Source organism: Triturus cristatus, chromosome 10, assembly GCF_964204655.1.
Source record: "Triturus cristatus chromosome 10, aTriCri1.1, whole genome shotgun sequence".
In the NCBI taxonomy this organism is placed as follows: domain Eukaryota; kingdom Metazoa; phylum Chordata; class Amphibia; order Caudata; family Salamandridae; genus Triturus; species Triturus cristatus.
The window spans coordinates 278,088,016-278,106,974 of record NC_140593.1 but is presented as its reverse complement, the minus strand read 5'-3'; the positions used below and the strand labels follow the sequence as shown (position 1 = coordinate 278,106,974).

General features: G+C 48.1%; 1 protein-coding gene across 5 annotated transcripts in view; it reads left to right on the top strand.

The window, feature by feature from the left end:
- Positions 1-18,959, top strand: part of AKAP9 (A-kinase anchoring protein 9) — a 1,384,828-nt gene that overhangs the window by 125,336 nt on the left and 1,240,533 nt on the right. For all 5 annotated transcript variants that reach the window (XM_085631105.1, XM_085631108.1, XM_085631107.1 and 2 more), the window contains exon 2: positions 13,942-14,196. In XM_085631105.1, coding sequence (XP_085487231.1) covers positions 13,942-14,196 — 255 coding nt within the window. The remainder of the gene's footprint in view (positions 1-13,941; positions 14,197-18,959) is intronic.

Sequence of the window (18,959 nt, the reverse complement as noted above, 5' to 3'; positions counted from 1 at the left end):
TGTGTTTAGTAGAGAGGGTTTGCCTGCTGAACTTGTTTCTGACAAAGGCCCACAATTCATTAGTAAAGAACTAGAATTGTTCTTAAATAAGTGTGGTATTGTCCACAAGAGAGTGTCTAATTACAATCCTATGGCCAATGGTCAAGTGGAACGATTTAACAGAGTGGTAAAAGAATCAATACAATTGGCTGTTAAAAGTAACATAGATTGGAGGAAAGCTTTGAGAGCCACTTTGCTTACATATCGTACTTCTCCTCATTCTGTAACTGGGTGTTCTCCATTCGAGATGTTAAGAGGGAGGAAAGCAAGTTCGAAACTCAGACCTTGGTGGTTAAAATCTAATGAACTTAATGACCCTTTGGTTGATTTTGAAGCTATCAGAGAACGTGTACTGAAATACCAAGACAAAATGCAAAGAGGAAATTGCAAGAATCGTTCTTCCAACCATAAAATTAAAATTGGTGATTTGGTACGTGTCAAGTTTGGGTGTCCTGACAAAAAATGGTCTAAGTGGTCTGATCCTCTCAAAGTAATTGAGGTTTTTAGCAAAGCTGTTAGAGTTCAAGGTGGGAAAATCTGGAATTTTAGACGAGTGTCTATGTATAGGTCTAACAATAATTTTAGCAATTTAGATGTCATGCCCAACAAGGACTTGGGAATTAAGGAGAATTGGGATGACTGTCAAAATTTCTTTGATACTTTTGAGGGTTCTTCTGGGCAAGATTTTTGTGTTCCTAATGTTCAAGAAACTTGTGGAGCTACTGTAGACTCAACTGTAAGTCTAGAAAATGTGACATCAACCATAGCTCCTCCTGTGAATCGTAATGTGGTGCCTGGGGTTTCGGGTCAGAGACAAAATGATGAGGTATCTGTTCTAAGAAGAAGTTCTCGCATTAGGAAATTACTTGTTAAATTGAATGATTTTGTCAGATCTTGATTCCTTTCAAATGTTGACTATGTTGTAGTTTCATTGGTTATATAAATGTTTTTTTTGTTTTTTTTTCTCTTTTAAGGGGGAAGGTGTGTGGTATTCTCTGTATAGAATGTTATAACTTGTGTGGGGTTCCATGTTCCACTTGTGACGGGCGGTTGATTGGGGCTATGTACTACTTGGTCGTGGTTGTCTTAGCTGTTCTCTCTTATGTGGAATACTTACTTCAAGAGACAGAGAGAGAGGGAGACAGAGAGAGAGAGAGACGGAGGGAGACAGGGAGGGAGACAGACTGAGGGAGGGAGACAGACTGAGGGAGGGAGACAGACTGAGGGAGGGAGACAGACTGAGGGAGGGAGACAGACTGAGGGAGGGAGAGAGAGAGAGAGAGGGAGGGAGACAGAGAGCGAGGGGGAGGGAGACAGAGAGCGAGGGGGAGGGAGACAGAGGGAGGGAGACGGAGAGAGAGGGACAGAGGGAGGGATAGGGAGGGAAGTAGACAGAGAGAGAGAGGGAGGGAGACAGAGAGGGAGGGAGACCGAGAGGGAGGGAGACCGAGAGGGAGGGAGACCGAGAGGGAGGGAGACCGAGAGGGAGGGAGACCGAGAGGGAGGGAGACAGAGAGGGAGGGTGACAAACCCAGTGAGTGAGACAGAGGGAGAGAGAGAGAGAGAGGGAGAGAGAGAGAGAGAGAGAGAGAGGGAGGAAGAGAGAGGGAGGAAGAGAGAGGGAGGAAGAGAGAGGGAGGAAGAGAGAGGGAGGAAGAGAGAGGGAGGAAGAGAGAGGGAGGAAGAGAGAGGGAGGAAGAGAGAGGGAGGAAGAGAGAGGGAGGAAGAGAGAGGGAGGAAGAGAGAGGGAGGAAGAGAGAGGGAGGAAGAGGGAGAGGGAGGGAGAGGGAGAGGGAGGGAGAGGGAGGGAGAGGGAGAGGGAGGGAGAGGGAGGGAGAGGGAGAGGGAGAGGGAGAGGGAGAGGGAGAGGGAGAGGGAGAGGGGGGGAGGGAGGGAGGGAGGGAGACCGAGGCAGGGAGACAGAGAGAGGGAGGGATAGGGAGGGAGGGAGGGAGACGGAGAGAGAGAGAGAGAGAGAGAGAGAGAGAGAGGGAGGGAGGGAGACGGAGAGAGAGAGAGAGAGGGAGGGAGACGGAGAGGGAGGGAGGGAGACGGAGAGAGAGAGAGAGGGAGGGAGACGGAGAGGGAGGGAGGGAGACGGAGAGGGAGGGAGGGAGACGGAGAGAGAGGGAGGGAGACGGAGAGAGAGGGAGGGAGACAGAGAGAGGGAGGGAGAGAGAGAGGGAGGGAGACGGAGAGAGAGGGAGGGAGACGGAGAGAGAGGGAGGGAGACAGAGAGAGGGAGGGAGACAGAGAGAGGGAGGGAGACAGAGAGAGGGAGGGAGAGAGAGAGGGAGGGAGACGGAGAGAGGGAGGAGGAGAGGGAGGGGGAGAGGAAGAGGCCGGGAGATAGAGGGAGGGAGGGAGACGGAGGGAGAGAGAGAGAGAGGGAGGGAGGGAGAGAGAGAGGGAGGGAGACGGAGAGAGTGAGGGAGAGGGAGGAGGAGAGGAAGGGGAGAGGAAGAGGCAGGGAGACAGAGGGAGGGAGGGAGACGGAGAGAGGGAGGGAGACGGAGAGAGGGAGACGGAGAGAGGGAGAGAGGGAGGGAGGGAGACGGAGAGAGAGAGAGGGAGGGAGACGGAGAGAGAGGGAGGGAGGGAGACGGAGAGAGAGGGAGGGAGGGAGACAGAGAGAGGGAGGGGGAGGGAGGGAGGGAGACGGAGAGAGGGAGACGGAGAGAGGGAGAGAGGGAGGGAGGGAGACGGAGAGAGAGAGAGGGAGGGAGACGGAGAGAGAGGGAGGGAGGGAGACAGAGAGAGGGAGGGAGACAGAGAGAGGGAGGGAGACAGAGAGAGGGAGGGAGACAGAGAGAGGGAGGGAGACAGAGAGAGGGAGGGAGACGGAGAGAGGGAGGGAGACGGAGAGAAAGGGAGACGGAGAGAAAGGGAGAGAGAGAGGGAGATGGAGAGAAAGAGGGTGAGAGTGAGGGTGAGGGAGAGGGAGAGTGAGGGAGAGTGAGGGAGAGGGAGAGAGAGGGAGAGAGGGAGAGGGAGGGAGAGGGAGAGGGAGAGGGAGAGGGAGAGGGAGAGGGAGGGAGAGAGAGAGAGAGAGGGAGAGGGAGAGGGAGAGGGAGAGGGAGAGGGAGAGGGAGAGGGAGAGGGAGAGGGAGAGAGGGAGGGAGGGAGGGGGAGAGAGAGAGAGAGAGAGAGAGAGAGAGAGATATGGAGAGAGAGAGATGGAGAGAGAGAGATGGAGAGAGATGTGTGAATGCCGGGTCTGGTGGCTCAGTGGACGAAGGCGTACACTGCAGGGGCCTGTGTTCAACCGTATGTTCATAGTTTTATTTTTGCTCTAGCCCCGCCCCCTCCCCCACTGCCCCCACCGGTGCGGCCCTCAGCCACAAACCACACTGTAAATTTGGCCCCCGAGAGAAAGTTTGTGAGTACCCATGCTCTAGGTGGACACTTGCGCAGCTGAAGTGATCGCATTAACCAATTGAGCTTATCTACCAGACCAATGCATGCCCTACATTTAAGTTTTACTTGCATATATTTTTCTTTTAAGGTGAATGCGTTATATGTTATACACAGGAAAGGTAAAAAAAAATGTTATGTGATGTTCTGTTCTTTTTAGCCTCGTGTGTGACCTTTCCCCCATTCTTCTCATTATCACAGTTCACCCATGTTCACAAGTCAGTAAACCGCCTGCAACCAAAAGGGCAAAACAAACTAAGAATAGAAGACATTTTTTTTTTAATGTGTGCAGCGTATTTCAGCAAGCCACAGTGATATGTTTCCCAAATAAGATGACAGGCCCAGAGCGCTGTTGCCGACCTCACTGATAACAAAGCACCGAACCGGGGAGTCTGGCAAATGCCCCACCCCCCCTTATTGCAAGCCCACTGTCATGTCACTTACTTCACCGTCTAAAGCCGGCGCTAGCAGCCATAGCCAGGTAGGATCAAGTATTCTTTTTTCTTTTTGTGACCTAAGCGTGCAGGGAAAATATATGTCAAAAATTACCTTTGCACCACCCTGCCAAAGCCAGACATACCGATTTTTGCTAGTGCGTGTTCTATCCCTGCATCATGCACGCACGCATTTCAGTGTGTATCCTTCTGTGGGAGGTACTCAGGGACCGATAAATCTTTAAGATAGTTATGCAGTCAATATGTACAACACTTCAATTTGCTCTCCACGCGCGCCCTACAAGAATAGTTTTTACGCTGCATCTCTGCAGTGGTTATTTAAGACATTCTTGCCATTCCGTTAGGCACAAATCAGGTAAACAATAATGTTCTTTTATTAACAAAATGTACCCATTTTTAAAATTCTGAATAAGTACATTGGCCACTCCAATCACAAATTAAATATGTTGAATGTAATAGTCCTCCTGTAACACATGAACATATCAAGTTATGCCACAATCCCGGATTCTAATGATCTTCTTTATTATGAGGACCACTATAAATGCAAGGCCCATGGGGAGAACCAGATAAACATACATTTCTGGATTCTGTACAGCATAACAAATACACCTGTAGGTGTCAGTTCTTTCTACCCATGAACAGTTAAATGGGTTTATTTTTCATTTGGAATTTCAAATATTTGCCTCTTATTGAGCTTCTCTATAATGGTAATTATTTAATTCTAAGGTATGGAGTCGTAAAATTACCTTCTTTGAATTGCACCCAGCGAGCCTACCCATTTGTCTTTAGGGTTTTTTGTCCAGGTTATTCCCTGGTGATATTTTGAGGACAAAATGAGTCCAAATGGTGCATTTTACAACACACAAATGATCAAAGACCTAGATCGATAGGGCACTCATGATGTATTCTAAAACGTTCATGGTGTGCCAAGTCAGCCCGACTGTCCATAATGCCTTGGCCACAGTTATTACACAGTTATTACAGAAGTAAACCTGATAATACCAGAAACTCAAACAGAGTACCCACCCAAGGGTTTTCCTTCGTGCTGCTCTCAGTGCTTTTACAGTTTATACAGATTACCTCTTTCTCTTCTATGCACTGTCTGTTTTAAACCATTCCATCTAGGTCCTTTCTTATACTTGTATGTTCACATTTAAATTAAAAACGTTAACCTTGCTTTTCCTAAGCATTCCATGAGAGTGCATGCCTTTTACCATTCAGCATTAACCTTTTCAGAACATTTTAAAAATGTAATTATCCACAACTGTGTCCTTCAAACTGCTCTTGTGTATGCTTTCACTTTTATACAGTCGCCGTTCTGTGTGCTTTCCCTCATTGCACTCTGTTGTTCGTTCAGTTCCACCCCCTCCACGTGGTTCTGTCTACGTATGCTTGCTTACCTGCACCGTCTGTGTTGCTTCCAGCACCATCCATGTTGCTTGACCCCGCGCACCCAGTGTTGCTTCCGCCGTCTGTGTTGCTTTTCTTCCCTGTGTTATTCCACCACCCGTGTTGCTTTCCCCTACCTGCTTTGTTTCCTTCCACTATATCATGATACTTTTGCAGGCACATGCATGCACGTACAAAATGACACGGGCGTCCGCGTGGGCTGTTTTGTCGCGTTCATTAGCCATGCTGCACAGCATCAGCATGGTCCCAAAGGCAAGACGTATTTGCTTTGCCAATGCTTAATAAGTGGTTTAGAGGCCGCTCTGTGATATGCTGACACATGCTCCAAGATTCCTTTGGCATACTGCTAAGCAAATAGATACATTTTTTAATGACACGGACGAAGCAACTGTCTATAGATTGACCCAAGAAATAAAAAACAACCCCCCCCCCCCCCCCTTGTTCCCTCACTCTCGTGCTTAGTCTCGGCTAATGGTGCAAGATAGTTCCATAATAAATGGTGTGTGGACGTCCGTGATGTAACCTTCCGTGGTCCAGCAAGTTCCCAGTTCTCATTTCAGCAATGTTGGGATGCAGTCAGTACATCATTTTGTTTTTTGTCCTCATTCGCCTTTAACCATAGTAAACAGACCGTCTTTTCATACCCCTACTCTACGACCTGAGATGACGTAGGTTCTTTTGATGGAATCTCTCGGTGCCTTCAGCCTGTAGGGGTATATTTCCAGACCGAAATGTTACTTCCCCTCAAAGAAGAGGATCGGTTTCACTCCAGCTTGATCTGTAAAGACCAGATGGACTCTTTCGATGACTCGTGGGAGACCCAGCGTAGTCCAAACAGTATCCAAAAGGCATAATCATCGGACCCGCCCTTCATTATGACATAAATAAAATAAGAATAACAAAGCATGAATATCGTTTACGGTTATTTCTTAGGTACTTCGATTGAAGTAGCAGATCCCAATATGCAATCTTTTTTCTGCTACAAGCTCTAGCCAAGTCCATCTTAGATGTTTCATATAATGAGGTCAACCAATCCGAGTGTTTAGGAGGGACAGGGTCCACCCAATATTTACATATTTGTCTCCTTGCCAGTAAGATCGAATAGAATAAAAGAGATCTGGCTGGACCTACAATGTAGCTGTTAAGGTCAAAAATTATTAACGTCAGGTCCATTTGAATTGGTGCTCTCAGGATACTCTCCAACGTTGTCCGTATTTCTTCCCAAAATGCGCCAATGGGGGGGCAGTCTTTAAACATGTGTAAGTCTGAGGCTTCTGCTAACCCACACTTTTTAAAGTTGACTTGAGACCCTTATAGGATAGGTATGCTCTATGCACAGTGAATAGATGGTTCCTCTTCAACCATGCAGGTTTAACTAAACTGTAAAGAGTTTTAAACAAATCCTGCCATAGGAGATCGCACTGTGCATTTGGCATCTGTTCACTCCATAGCTCGTTAGCAAGCTTAAATTCCCCATCCACCGCCTCTTCTATAGCCCAGTACCAGTGTGAAATCTCCTTCTTCCCTACTGGCCTCTCAACTAGCTGATGCTCTAGACTGTTTTCCCCACCAATAGATTTTTTCTGTCTGATCTGGGACTGTACCCAGCTTTGTAGCTGGATATACTTAAATCTTGAGAGACCGCTACCCACTCTCCTCTTTAGATCCTCTCATAAGATGAGTGTTTCATTGCTAACAAGATCTCCCCATACTTTGAATCCAGCATCTTTAAGTGGCATCGCCAGCCTGTCCCGAAGGTATTCCGGCGAGCCCGGTGAGTCCCAAAGTGCCGCTAAATTTGGGAAGTAATTAAGACCTACCAATTTTTTTTAACCTTGCCCATATTCTGGCAAATCCCTGAAAGATCTTAAATTTGACTCTCTTATAAAATATTTGGTCACCAAATTTAAACATGAAGCCCTCCTCCAGTAGACCCGCCCCTTTTAACATAGCCAATAACATGTCCCCTCACCCAGTGCAAGTAGGCATTTTTAATAGCATCCGAGAATGTGATAGTTGAAATGCCCAAGTGTAGTACTGTAGGTCAGGTAACGCAAGACCTCCTTTCTCCCTCCTATGCCTTAGTTTTTTCCAGGCTATTCTGGTAGATCTGTATGCCCAGATAAAGGAATTTATTTCTTGCTGGAATTTATCTATAGTGAGTTTATTGAAGTGAAGGGGAATTGTATTGAGTAAAGTAGTAGTATCGTCATTTTAACCAGATTCACCCTCCCCAGGATGGATAAAGGAAGGTGGGCCTATGACTTCATTTGTTTATGACATTCCCGAAGGACTCGTGCTAGGTTGGTTTCTGCTATTTTATCTATATCTTGGACGACTCTAATCCCTAGGTAACGCATGCTGTGGCTTATCTGATGTGAAGTACCCCTGATGTTCCAGGTCATAATCTCAGTTATCCCGGCATTTACCTCATACCCTGAGACCTGCCTGAATTCCTCCGCCAGTCTAATGACTGCCAAAAGGGATGTATCCAAGTCTGCTGAGAGTATCAGGATGTCGTCCGCATACAGTGCCACCCTCCTCTCCCAATCCTCGTGTCTAAAAGACTCCATATCAGGATCTTCTCTGAGCCTCTGCGCAAAAGGCTCTATGTACAAACAACAGGGGGGAGAGAGGGCAGCCCTGTCGAGTCCCCCTGGTTATACTAATGCCTTAGTAAGACTACCGTTAACCAAAAGCTTGGCCGATGGTGCTTGATATAGCAACTGTTTGGTACGGCAAAACTTGTCACCCAGATTAAATTTCACCATAACTTCCGACGGGTAGATCCAATTTACCCTGTCAAAAGCCTTGGTGGCATCCAGGGTTAAAGCTGCAAGAGGAAGTGAATAGGTGGAAGCGATATCTATTGCACCGGCCAGATCGTATGTCAGGTCTGCCAATTGTCTCTCTTTCACAAACCCTTTTCGCCACCAACCCCAACCTAGTTGCTAAAATATAAGAAAAGATTTTGTAATCGGCGTTTGAAAGCGATATGGGCCGGTATGACCCACAGCTGGAAGGATTTTTGCCCGGTTTCAAAATCAGGACTACTGTAGCATTTCCATGATACAGGTGGGCTAATCCTTCCAAAAATATTTTGTTAAATAGTTGGGTTATTATTAAAATGATGCCCTCCCCTAGAGATCTATATATGTCGACTGGTAGTCTGTGGGGACCAGCAGCTTTGCCCCTTTTACCGCCCGCCATAGCCTTCCTCACTTCCTTCTGCGTGATGGTCTGTTCCAGGTGTATCTGTTGCTCGGAGCTAATGGGTGTTAACATAGTTCTCTCCAACCATGCTTTTGCTTTAGATTTATCTTCTATGGAGGTCTCTTTATATATCTCTTGAAAATATTCCAAGAAGGCCTCACCAATACCTTCGTCCGAAGATGTGGAGGCTGCACCGTTCCCCCCCCCCCCCCCGTAATTTCTTTCATATGGTTCCTGAGCTGGTCTGCTTTTTTTCCACGCAAGTAACTTTCCTGCTCCTTCTCCATACTCAAAGTGGGCGATCTTGCTTGCCTCCCTTCTACGCATGAGCCTCCTTTGAAGAATACCCTCCAGCTGTTCCTTCAATTTTTAGGTCTCGGCTCGAAGGCTGCGCTTGCGCAGTCTCGATCCGAGATTTAATGACTTGGAGAAGAGGGGCTTGAACCCGCCCCTCTTCTCCCCTGTTCTCCATTGGCTGGCCTCTTCAATGCTGGCCAGCCATTGGAGAAGAGGTCCCGTCACTCCGATCAGGCCCCGTCCTTTTCGGATCGGGGGGCGTGTTTTTTGCAGAAAGTCTAATTATCTCCTCCAGCCAATGGCAAGAGGAGATAACAGCAAAACACGCCCCCGAATCCGAAATCGCCGCTACCTTTCTCCGAGGCATTTCTGCTCTTCCTCGGAGAAAGGCAGTAGTGTGCTTGCAGTGGAGAAGTCTTTTGAATTTGGATACCATTAGTTCGAGTTCGCCACAGACCACAAAAGTGAGTAAAATTATTTTAAACACAACGTGTTTTAGAAAAAATAATATCAAAGAGTGCAGTATTTAAGAATGCTAAATATTAAAGAGATGTTGTCGTCAGCGTCGAGTGAATGGCAAAGATGTGTATATGTAGTCGGAGGAGGGGTGGGCAGACTCCAGCTCTGTCTTTGAAGGGTGAGACACGCTCCCTTGCTCCGTGCTCTCCCTTCACAGGGCCTGCTCCGGAGTGAGGAGAGGGCCTCGAGCTCCAGCCGCGGTCCTCTCCGTCCGGTGTCACCGAATTCCCTAAATAAGAGAAGAGACAGGCGGGGGAGGGTGCGAGATAGCGGAAGAGCACACCCTGCGGCCCCATGTTTGGGCTGCGCCGCTACCCTCCTGCGCACTTTCTCTCTCTCTGCCGGGATCCCTGCGTGGTCTCCGGAGAGCAGGGTATCTGTTTAGATTCGAGCTCTAAATTTAGCCCTGATTGCCTGTTGTTCGCTCCCCTCCCACATCCTCCTGCTGTTGTGCCGTTTGTTAGGTCACTCCCTGGCCTCTGTTGATGCTCTCAGCTGGGGCTGGACTGTCCCACTGCGGACTCTTGTGCGAGGGGGGCTGTGCGCAGGAGTGTAAGGGGCTGTGGGTGGGAGGTCAAGGAGGGGTGCAAGGACTGCTCTGGCGGACGGCCCTCACCTGCTGCGAAGATGGAGGTAAAGTGCCTTTTCCTCTTGAAAATGTATTATGTCGGCCCTTCACTAAAAGCATGCGTTCTGGCGTCACAGAGCAGAGCTGTAATACTTGTGTTTCTTTCGTCGACACCACCACAAACGCAATGTTTTTGAGAATAGTTTGCATCTCGAACGTATTCAAGTTATCATCATCCGACGGATGAACGGCTGAGCCAGCACTGCTGAGATTTACACTAAAGCTGAGCTAATTGCGATTTACTTTTGAGTGAGCAAAGCGTCTACGGTGCCTACCGCATACGGATTTAACTCTATGCGCTGAAGTGCATCGCGGACGCGTAGAACGATGTGGACTGCTACGGGTAGGGTGACCACATGGCCCCATCGCCCTTCTTTTCATTTCCTGGCCTTTGCTTTTACATCTCATTGTTATCAGGGGTGGTGGTCCTGTTAAAATGAACCAAGACTACAACTCCCAGGATGCACTGGTAAAAGAAAAGGCCACGAATGGGAAAGTGATATTTCGGTGACATGGAACTATCTTGGGTGTGAGGGCAAGGATGGCACTCTACTGGTCACGGAAGAATACCCTCCCCTTGGTTGCAGGAGTTCAAATGGTTTCTGGGCGCTACTGGTTTCGACATCGGGGGCTTGGGTGGCCGTTGTTTATTTAGCATGGCCAATGAAGCGCTTTGCGCAGGGCAGAGGGTACTCTAAGCCCATTTACAAGAGCTCACGGGGTGCAGTCGTGCTGTTAACAGAGAAATGCGAACATTTCACAGCAGAGCAGCTACCAGCGGGTGGGAGATGAGGGGGTCGCTTGATTTCTCTTCTTAATGTCATGTTAAGAGGATAATATTTTTAGCACAGAAACAAGAACGGTGAAGATAGTGACGTATTAGGTATATATTTTACGCCCGGAAGTAAACATCCAAACTTCTGGTGCAACTTTTCAAGAGGGGTCAGTGGGCTCAGCGCCTGCTGCGGAGATTGGTGTGTATGTTGAGGGGCAGAGGTCCGAACTTCATAAGGCCTACTCAGCCTTTCATCTTTCTAAGGTTGATAGTGTGCAATACACAGCTGTATAATGACAGCAGTTAGTCTGTAAACTCCAATCAACAATCAGTGTGACGTGAATCGTCACAAGCCTTTGTACACAGAGTGTAACAGCTGCATGGGATCACACTTGTATGCTTGTGATTGGGAGGGTTTGGGGAATAGAAGCACAGGACCATACCGTGATTTGCCCAGGATCACATGATGTAGGCGAGGGGTGGGGGTGAAGCAGAAGCCTTCCTTATGTAATATTTGTTCTCCAAAGGGGGCATTAGCAGTGACCACAACCCCACGAGACTACGTCCAGCTTCTTCCTCTTTGCTTATCTTCAAATAATGTTTGGAACATTATATACACTTTGTAAAAACAAACTTCTGGTTGTTTTGCAAAGGTGTGTGGATGTCACGGAAAATCTACGTTTTTTCAGTAGCCTTCGAAGAGGGCTTTGTAGCCTGTAAAACTGTCACCTTTGCATTTGTATTCAACTGTTCCAGTAGCGGGTATCAAAACCTGAAGCATCCGAAACAAGCATTTACAATGCAATGGTCTCGGCATTGTTAAAGTTAGAGCTATTGGCATTGCTCATGACATTATTTTTGTCTTTAAAACGTCTCTCTCTCTCACAAAAATAAGACTTATTTTTGTGAGAGAGAGAGACAGAGATGTTTTAAAAACAAAAATAATGTCATGAGCAATGCCAATAGCTCTAACTTTAACAATGCCGAGACCATTGCATTGTAAATGCTTGTTTTAATTTATCCAGATCTTCCTGCTGGCCGACTCCCGCCTGACTATTCATTTTTGACTCCACTTCCCTCATTTCTACTTCCAAAGCTAAAGTCTAATCTCTATATTTTTTGCGCCTGTAACTCGACCTACTAGTTATGATACCCCTCAGAAAAGCTTTGAGAGTGACCCGAACTATAGTTATATCGGCTGTTCCCAAATTGGTCTCTAGGAATACATTTGTTTCCCTGGAGAGGAAACTTGACTCATCCTCTTCGAGTAATAAAGATCGATCAAAGGACCATGCTCTAGTCTGCAGTATCTGTATACAGTCAAAGGCCAATATAATACTAGAGTGGTTCGACAAGTGTGATGGCAGGTATTTTATATCTTTAACTCTGTCCCTAAGATTATAACTGAGCAGGATATAGTCAATTTGTGACTTATGTTTATATTTAAAGTTCCTATAAGATAGCCCCAATTGTTGACCTGACCTTTCCCTCCATATGTCACTAAGGCCCAATTGGGACATTATTGTCAAAAGGGACGCCCTGGATCTTGAAGGGGCTATCGCTCTACTATTGCGGGATTTACCTAGTTTGGGGTCAAGGACAACATTAACATCTCTTGCCCATATCACTGGCCCTGGGAAATCCAATAGGTGCGAAAAAATAATTTTGAGACAAGAAGGGTCATCCTGGTTCGGGCCGTAGTAGCCAACTAGAGTGAAAAGGATACCCCTTAGAGTAATCATCAATATCAGCCACCTCTCCCCTGGATCACCCTTATATTGTAAAATCTGGACTTTAGCTAGCTTTTTGAAGAGAATCAGCACCCCTCTAATATTAGCCGTCTGGTCGGTACAGATAAAAGATTCCACCAGTTTCTGAGATCTAAGTATTTCTTTGGTCTCTGCCTCTAGAAGATGAGTCTCCTGGATGAAAATGACCTGCGCTGGAGAATCTCTCAGATGTTGTAGGATTTTTGCTCTACGTGACCTCACGCGCAGGCCAGTTACATTCCAATAGACAATATCTGAAGTATAGTCATGTTGTTTGAGGCTTAACACTCAGAGTCCTCCCTAGACCGAGGCGGAGACAGCGCCTGGATTTTTGCATTCCGGCCAACTCCATACTAGCTAAGGTTTACAGACCTAACAAGTCTAAAAAAATCTAAGACAAATTAGGTAATTTTATTTTTTATCCCCCTGTGCTCCCCTACCCCCCCTCCCACCCCATCCCTTGGAGAACCCTTCCCCCATTTGTCTGGACTAGATGTTGTCCAAGAAACACAACTTTTTCCCACTCTTTATGGTTTCCTTATACATAACGCTTTTATTTTTGATTAGGAGAAATTTTTATGTAGGGTAACACATATTCAGGATAGGGGTAGAGGAGGGTAGATCACGGACACAGTCAGTACATCATGTGGGTTTGTCTCTGGAGGCGGCTAGTCCCTGTGGTTCATTCAATTCGAATAACATGGCCGACCAAGCTCTCAAGTCATTCTCAAGCTGATCATCTATGCATACATGTCTCAAGCACAGCTCTTCCGCTACCGCCTACTCAGAAATGTCTTTCAGTCATGCCACATATGTAGGGGGTACCAGGCTAAGCCACCCAATCGCTATACTGTGCTTTGCCAAGACCATGCCAAGCAGGACAAACTTTTTACTACATTCTTTCTTTGCAGGAGGAGAAAGCAGGCCTAGTAACACCTGATGGATCTCAAGTGGCACTGCCCATCCCGAGTCCCTATTCAGACAGTGCAACTTTGTCTGCCAATAAGGGGACAGAGAAGGGCAAGACCATACCATATGTATGAAGTCTGCTGTAGGGGCCTGCAGGCAGATTGGGTGGGGGTATGTGGCATGCAAGGCTTGTAGAGTAAGGTATGTTTGGTATATTAAGTGAAATTGCAGTAGCATGACTCGTGTATTGGAGCTAACCATATTCGCTGCCTCGTGCACATTTATCCACTCTCCATCTGTTAAGGGATCTCCCAGTATTTCCTATGATGTTCTTAATTTACACAGAAATGTATCCTATTTTATGCCTCTTTAAGGGTACTCTGACGCTAAATGTTGAAATGGTAACCACAATACTCTACTATAATCTGTTATTTGAATGAGAGTCATAATAAAACAACTACGTCCAGTGAACAAATGTATTATAACCAGATTTTCTTTTTTTTTTTTTATTAGCTTGCACAATTTAGGCAGCGAAAAGCCCAAGTCGATGGCCATAATATACCTAAGAAACAGAAAAAAAAGAAAAAAACAACTGGCTCCAAAGAATCGGACCTTTCAGAAGATGGACCAGATTTTAGCCACATCCAGAGTGATGACTCCAATACACACAGTACTCAACGCGGTGCTGCCCCAACTAAGGAATATACTATTTTAAGAACCTTGCATTCTGGAGACACCATCAAGCATGCTCAGACATATACCATTGAAGTAAGTTTTTGATTTGACAGCAGCGATAAATCTCTTTATTTTTAAGTTTTCCATTCTATGTGTACTGGTGCTCACTTTTTCTTTTTTAGTTTCTCAACTAATAACTTTTAAACAATCGATCCAAAATGTTCTAGAGGCATAAAATGTAATTAATACAAAAATTAAAACATGTGATCATTGTGGACAGAATTTAACTTTGTCCCCCCTCACGTTAAACAAACCTGGTTACTGTTTTGTTGAAGCTTCCATTAAAGCTAAAGACTCTGTGATACAGTAGGCATTTAAATGAGCAGATTGAATGAGCTAAATGGTCTTATTTTCTGTATATCAGTTGTAATTAAGCATTACAGTTATTGAAATCTCTGCATAAACTATGTACGTCCGCACCAAAATGTCACTTTTGGTCACATTGTAGTAGAGTCAAATATATCCGGTAACTGGAGATGTTTGGTATTATTTTTACAGTGAATAATTTCATTCAACTTCTTTTTCAGTTTTAAGGAGCTTATTTAACCATTATCTGAAAGAGACAATTCGTTATGGATTCCTTACTTAGAATTACCTCCACGCGTCAGACTGGATCCGGAGACACTTTTTTCTTCAGCAGTACCCCTTCGCGTCAGTAGGTAGCGTTGGTCGTCTCTGCATTAGTCATTGGCGTTAGGATCACCGGAATGACGTTGCGGTATCTACTTATACGCCACCCCTGCACGCTGACATCAGTTCTTTCTTTTTTCGCGTCAGCAAGCACATATCCGGAGAGAGCAGTACCCTTAGTTTTTTCTTCTTTTTGTCGACTTCTTTTTTTGAGTCGTTTGACTCCTGGTGCACGGAGGGATATCACATCGACGGACCGGCTTCAAACCTTGTGACTCCTGTCATAAGTTGATGTCGGTCATGGACCTACATCTCGTGTGCCTCTGGTGTCTGGAGCGCAACCACGACCCAAAGTCGTGCTCTGCCTGTCGTACCGTGAACCCAAAGTCTTTGCAGGAGCGGTCCCGAAAGCTTCTGGAGACTTGGCAGTCAGCTCCACGCAACTCGAGGTCCTGGTCGAGAGGAAGGTCGCGGGACCGGTCCCGAAGTCACCACCATCACTCCTCTTCGAAGTCTTCGGTAAGTCGAAGCACAAGAAGAGGACAAAGAAGCACCATCGCTCTTCGCCTTCTCCCCATCCGTCGGCCGACGCGACGTCGGATGTGGAAGGTTGTCGTCCTTCGGCTCCGCCTGCGGAGCCTGTTGGGTCGTCCCCGAGTTTCCCTCACTTCCCGGGAGCCGGATTGATCCCTGCCCAACTTCGTACCTTTTACGAAGCCCTCCACTCCATCTTTGTTTAGCCCGACTCCGCCAGCACGCCTTCTGGCCCCGCGGACTCTGCTGGGGGTTCTAGGCCTTCGATGCTGGTGGCTCCGGCGCCGCAGGACCCCCAGGGGTCCAGGCCTGGATCCGGATCGGCACCGGTCGACCTTTCAACACCTCCTCTGGCGCCTATTCAATTGACAACACCTCGGCCCCCTCCGACGTCGGTTGTGTCCCCAGCGGGTGCCGACCCCAGCCTCCCACTCGATATGGACACAAGCAGGACCAGCGTCGACCGACACCAGTACTGGCGCCAAATGGTATTTTCGTACCTCTGTTCTATCCTGGCATTCCTCATCGCCCTGAGTGGCAGCCAGAAGAGGGTGTGGATGACTGGGAGGGGGTCTATTGACCCTCTGGCAGATAAGCTTGAAGAGCTGGACTGGAGAGAGAAACTTGGTGAAGCCAGTGGTCTGGATACATCCCCAGACCTTGGTATGCTTTCTCCCCCTACCATGGCTACGGAGGAGGGAGCCTCCTATGCTGTGGTGTTGCGTAGGGCGGCTGAGGCCTTCGGCCTTGAGCTACCTACGGTGGCAGTTAGGACTAACCTCCTGACTGGGGTGCTTCAACCAGCAGCAGCCTCTTCGGAGCCCCTGCTGCCATTCAATGAGGCACTCACAGACATCCTTCTGGGCACTTGGTCCAAGCCCAGCACAGGGGCTCCTGTGGACAGGATGATTGCCCGACCCCACTGCCTGGCCCTGGGCTACCCCGTTTTCCTCTCTCAACATCCTACCCCTGAGAGCTTGGTGGTCCAAGCCTCAACGTCCAAAGGCGCGTTCCCTTCTGCTCCTCCAGATAGGGAATATAAGTAGCTGGATCATCTTGCAGTCGTGACCACCGCATGTCTCCTGGGCTCTAACACCCACTCTGTGTGGGACACGGTTGGGCAGGTGCTGCCACAGTGCCCGGAGGAGGCCCGGGAGGTACTCTCCCATGCGGTCGCAGAAGGGAGGGATGCAGGAAAGTTTGCCATTCGCTGTGGGCTGGACACCGCCGACTCGCTAGGCAGGACAATTTTAACGTCTGTGGCCCTGAGATTCTACGCCTGACTGAGATCCACTGGCTTCTCGGGTGATGTCCAATCGACCCTTTTGGACATGCCCTTTGATGGCCGTCGCTTGATGGCGACAAGGCGGACAATGCACTCGAGTGCTTCAAGGACTCTAGGGCTACCACCTCTCGTCCTACGCAGTCTGCTTTTCGTCTCTTTCGTGGCTACGGAAGGGGTGCACCATCATGTTCCACCCAGATCCGCAGGCCTGCGCAGGCTGCCCAGCCTCTGTGGGGCAGGGGACATTGGACCCTCCGCAGTGGGCCTGGGGGCTAGTGGGTGGGCCAGTCCACCAGTGTCCCCTATGCAGCAGCCTCAAATCCTTCCTTGTCCAACTTTTCAGGGCCACCAGTTGCCAGTGGGCACCAGGATCCGCCATCACCTCCCCCACTGGCACAACATTACGTTGGACAGTTGGGTTTTGCAGATAGTCAGAGGGGCTCCTCCCTCCCCTTCGAGACTAACCCTCCCTCCATGCCACCTACCATGCCACCTACACTCCATCGCATGTCGGGGAATCACTTGGCCGTTCTCCATCAGGAAGTTGCGGCTCTTTTGGCCAAGGGAGCTAGCGAGTGAGTCCCTGTGCCAGAAGTAGGTCGTGGCTACTACTCCCACTACTTTCTGGTGTCCAAGAAGGATGAAGGCCTGCGTCCTATCTTAGACATCAGGGACGTCAACCGCTTCCTCCGGAAGGAGAATTTCAAAATGTTGACATTGGCTCAGGTCCTGTCTGTCCGCGACCCTAGAGACTGGATGGTAGAGTTGGACTTGCAAGAAGCTTATTTTCACATCCCCGTCCTGCCGACCCACAGGCGTTACCTACGGTTCACTGTAGGCCACAAGCCTTTTCAGTTTAGCGGGCTCCCCTTTGGCCTTACCAGCTCCCATACGGGTGTTCATGAAAGTGATGGCGGTGGTTGCAGCTTATTTGTGCAGATCAGGGGGTCCAGTCTTCCCCAATCTCGACGACTGGTTGTTGAAGGCGAGCTCGCCCCAGGCTGTAGTCGCCCACCTCCATACTACGGCGGACCTCCTGCATTCACTGGGGTTCACAGTCAACGTGCCGAAGTCGCACCTGAACCCTTCTCAGAAGCTCCTTTTCATCGGAACAGTTCTGGACCCAGCGCAGTATCGGGCCTATCCTCCCGAACAGCAAGTCCAGGATATTTGGGCTATGATACCGATGTTCCAGCCTCTATCCCTGATTTCAGTGAGAATGGCCCTGAGGCTGCTGGGTGATTTTATTTGTGTATTATTGGATGTGTGAGTGGCGGTATGGGTCGGTGTGAGAGTAGCGGTGTGGATGTGTGAGTGGTGTTGCCGATGCTACTAACCTGGTGCAAGGTTCGAGGTCCAATCCACAGGAGCAAAGAGAAGTTCCCCACACTCCCCAAGCCAGTACCCGGATATAACACCAAACTCTTTATACCAGGAAACTGACCCAAGGAGATGTGGGGAGAGAATGCTCAGGTGTGACTATTTCTCAATCCCCCAGCCGTTTCCCTCAGGGTCAGGGCGGAACTGGAAACAAGAGGGCAACAACCTGTGGGAAGAAAATAACAAACAGCTATGAAACAATTACCCTCCCACCTCAGAGAATACAAGTAAAACTCAGTGCCTGTTCTATAAAAACAAGACAATCTCTTACCAGCTGGACATCTCCGGTTGTCTTGAAGGGTCTTGTGCATGGGAATTGATCAAGAGGGCAAATGTTCCTATTTGGCAAACACAGCAAGATACATGTAAAAGAAAGACCAAGTCAAAGGAAGGTTAGGGTCAGCTAGGAGTCGATATCTGGCGAATGTATGAACTCTTGCATTAATGCTGTTGCCAGTAAGCCAGGAGAATAAAGTTAAACCCTTCTTAAAGCGGTAATGCCCAAGTATAGTGGGGAAGGGCAAACGCGTCTCGCGCGTGAAAAGAAAAGAATAAAGCTGTCAAATGCGCACCGCACTTTTTAAAAGATACAAAACATCTGCCCGGTCATAAAAGGAAAGTCAAACGCGCACCGCGCGTGAAAGGATACAATGTATCCAGCAAAAGGAAAGTCCAACGCGGCCGCATATACGTTAAAATGCAGGACGCGGCCGCGAGTTCAGGAAGACACACACCAACGGGGAATCGGAGAGCAGCTGATCTAGGAATACTAAATGTCAACGTTTGTGAGTCAGCGTTCGTGAGTCAAATAGTTCTGTGTGCAGTCTGGAAATAAAGAAGCAAAGTCGGGACTAACGTGACTCGAGAAAGTTGGTGTCTGAAGTAAGAATTCGAACGCCAGAGCTCAGCAACCAGGAAAGGGAACAAAACGCTGGAAAGAGGAGAAGGGGGGCGTGGAGTCTGGTTC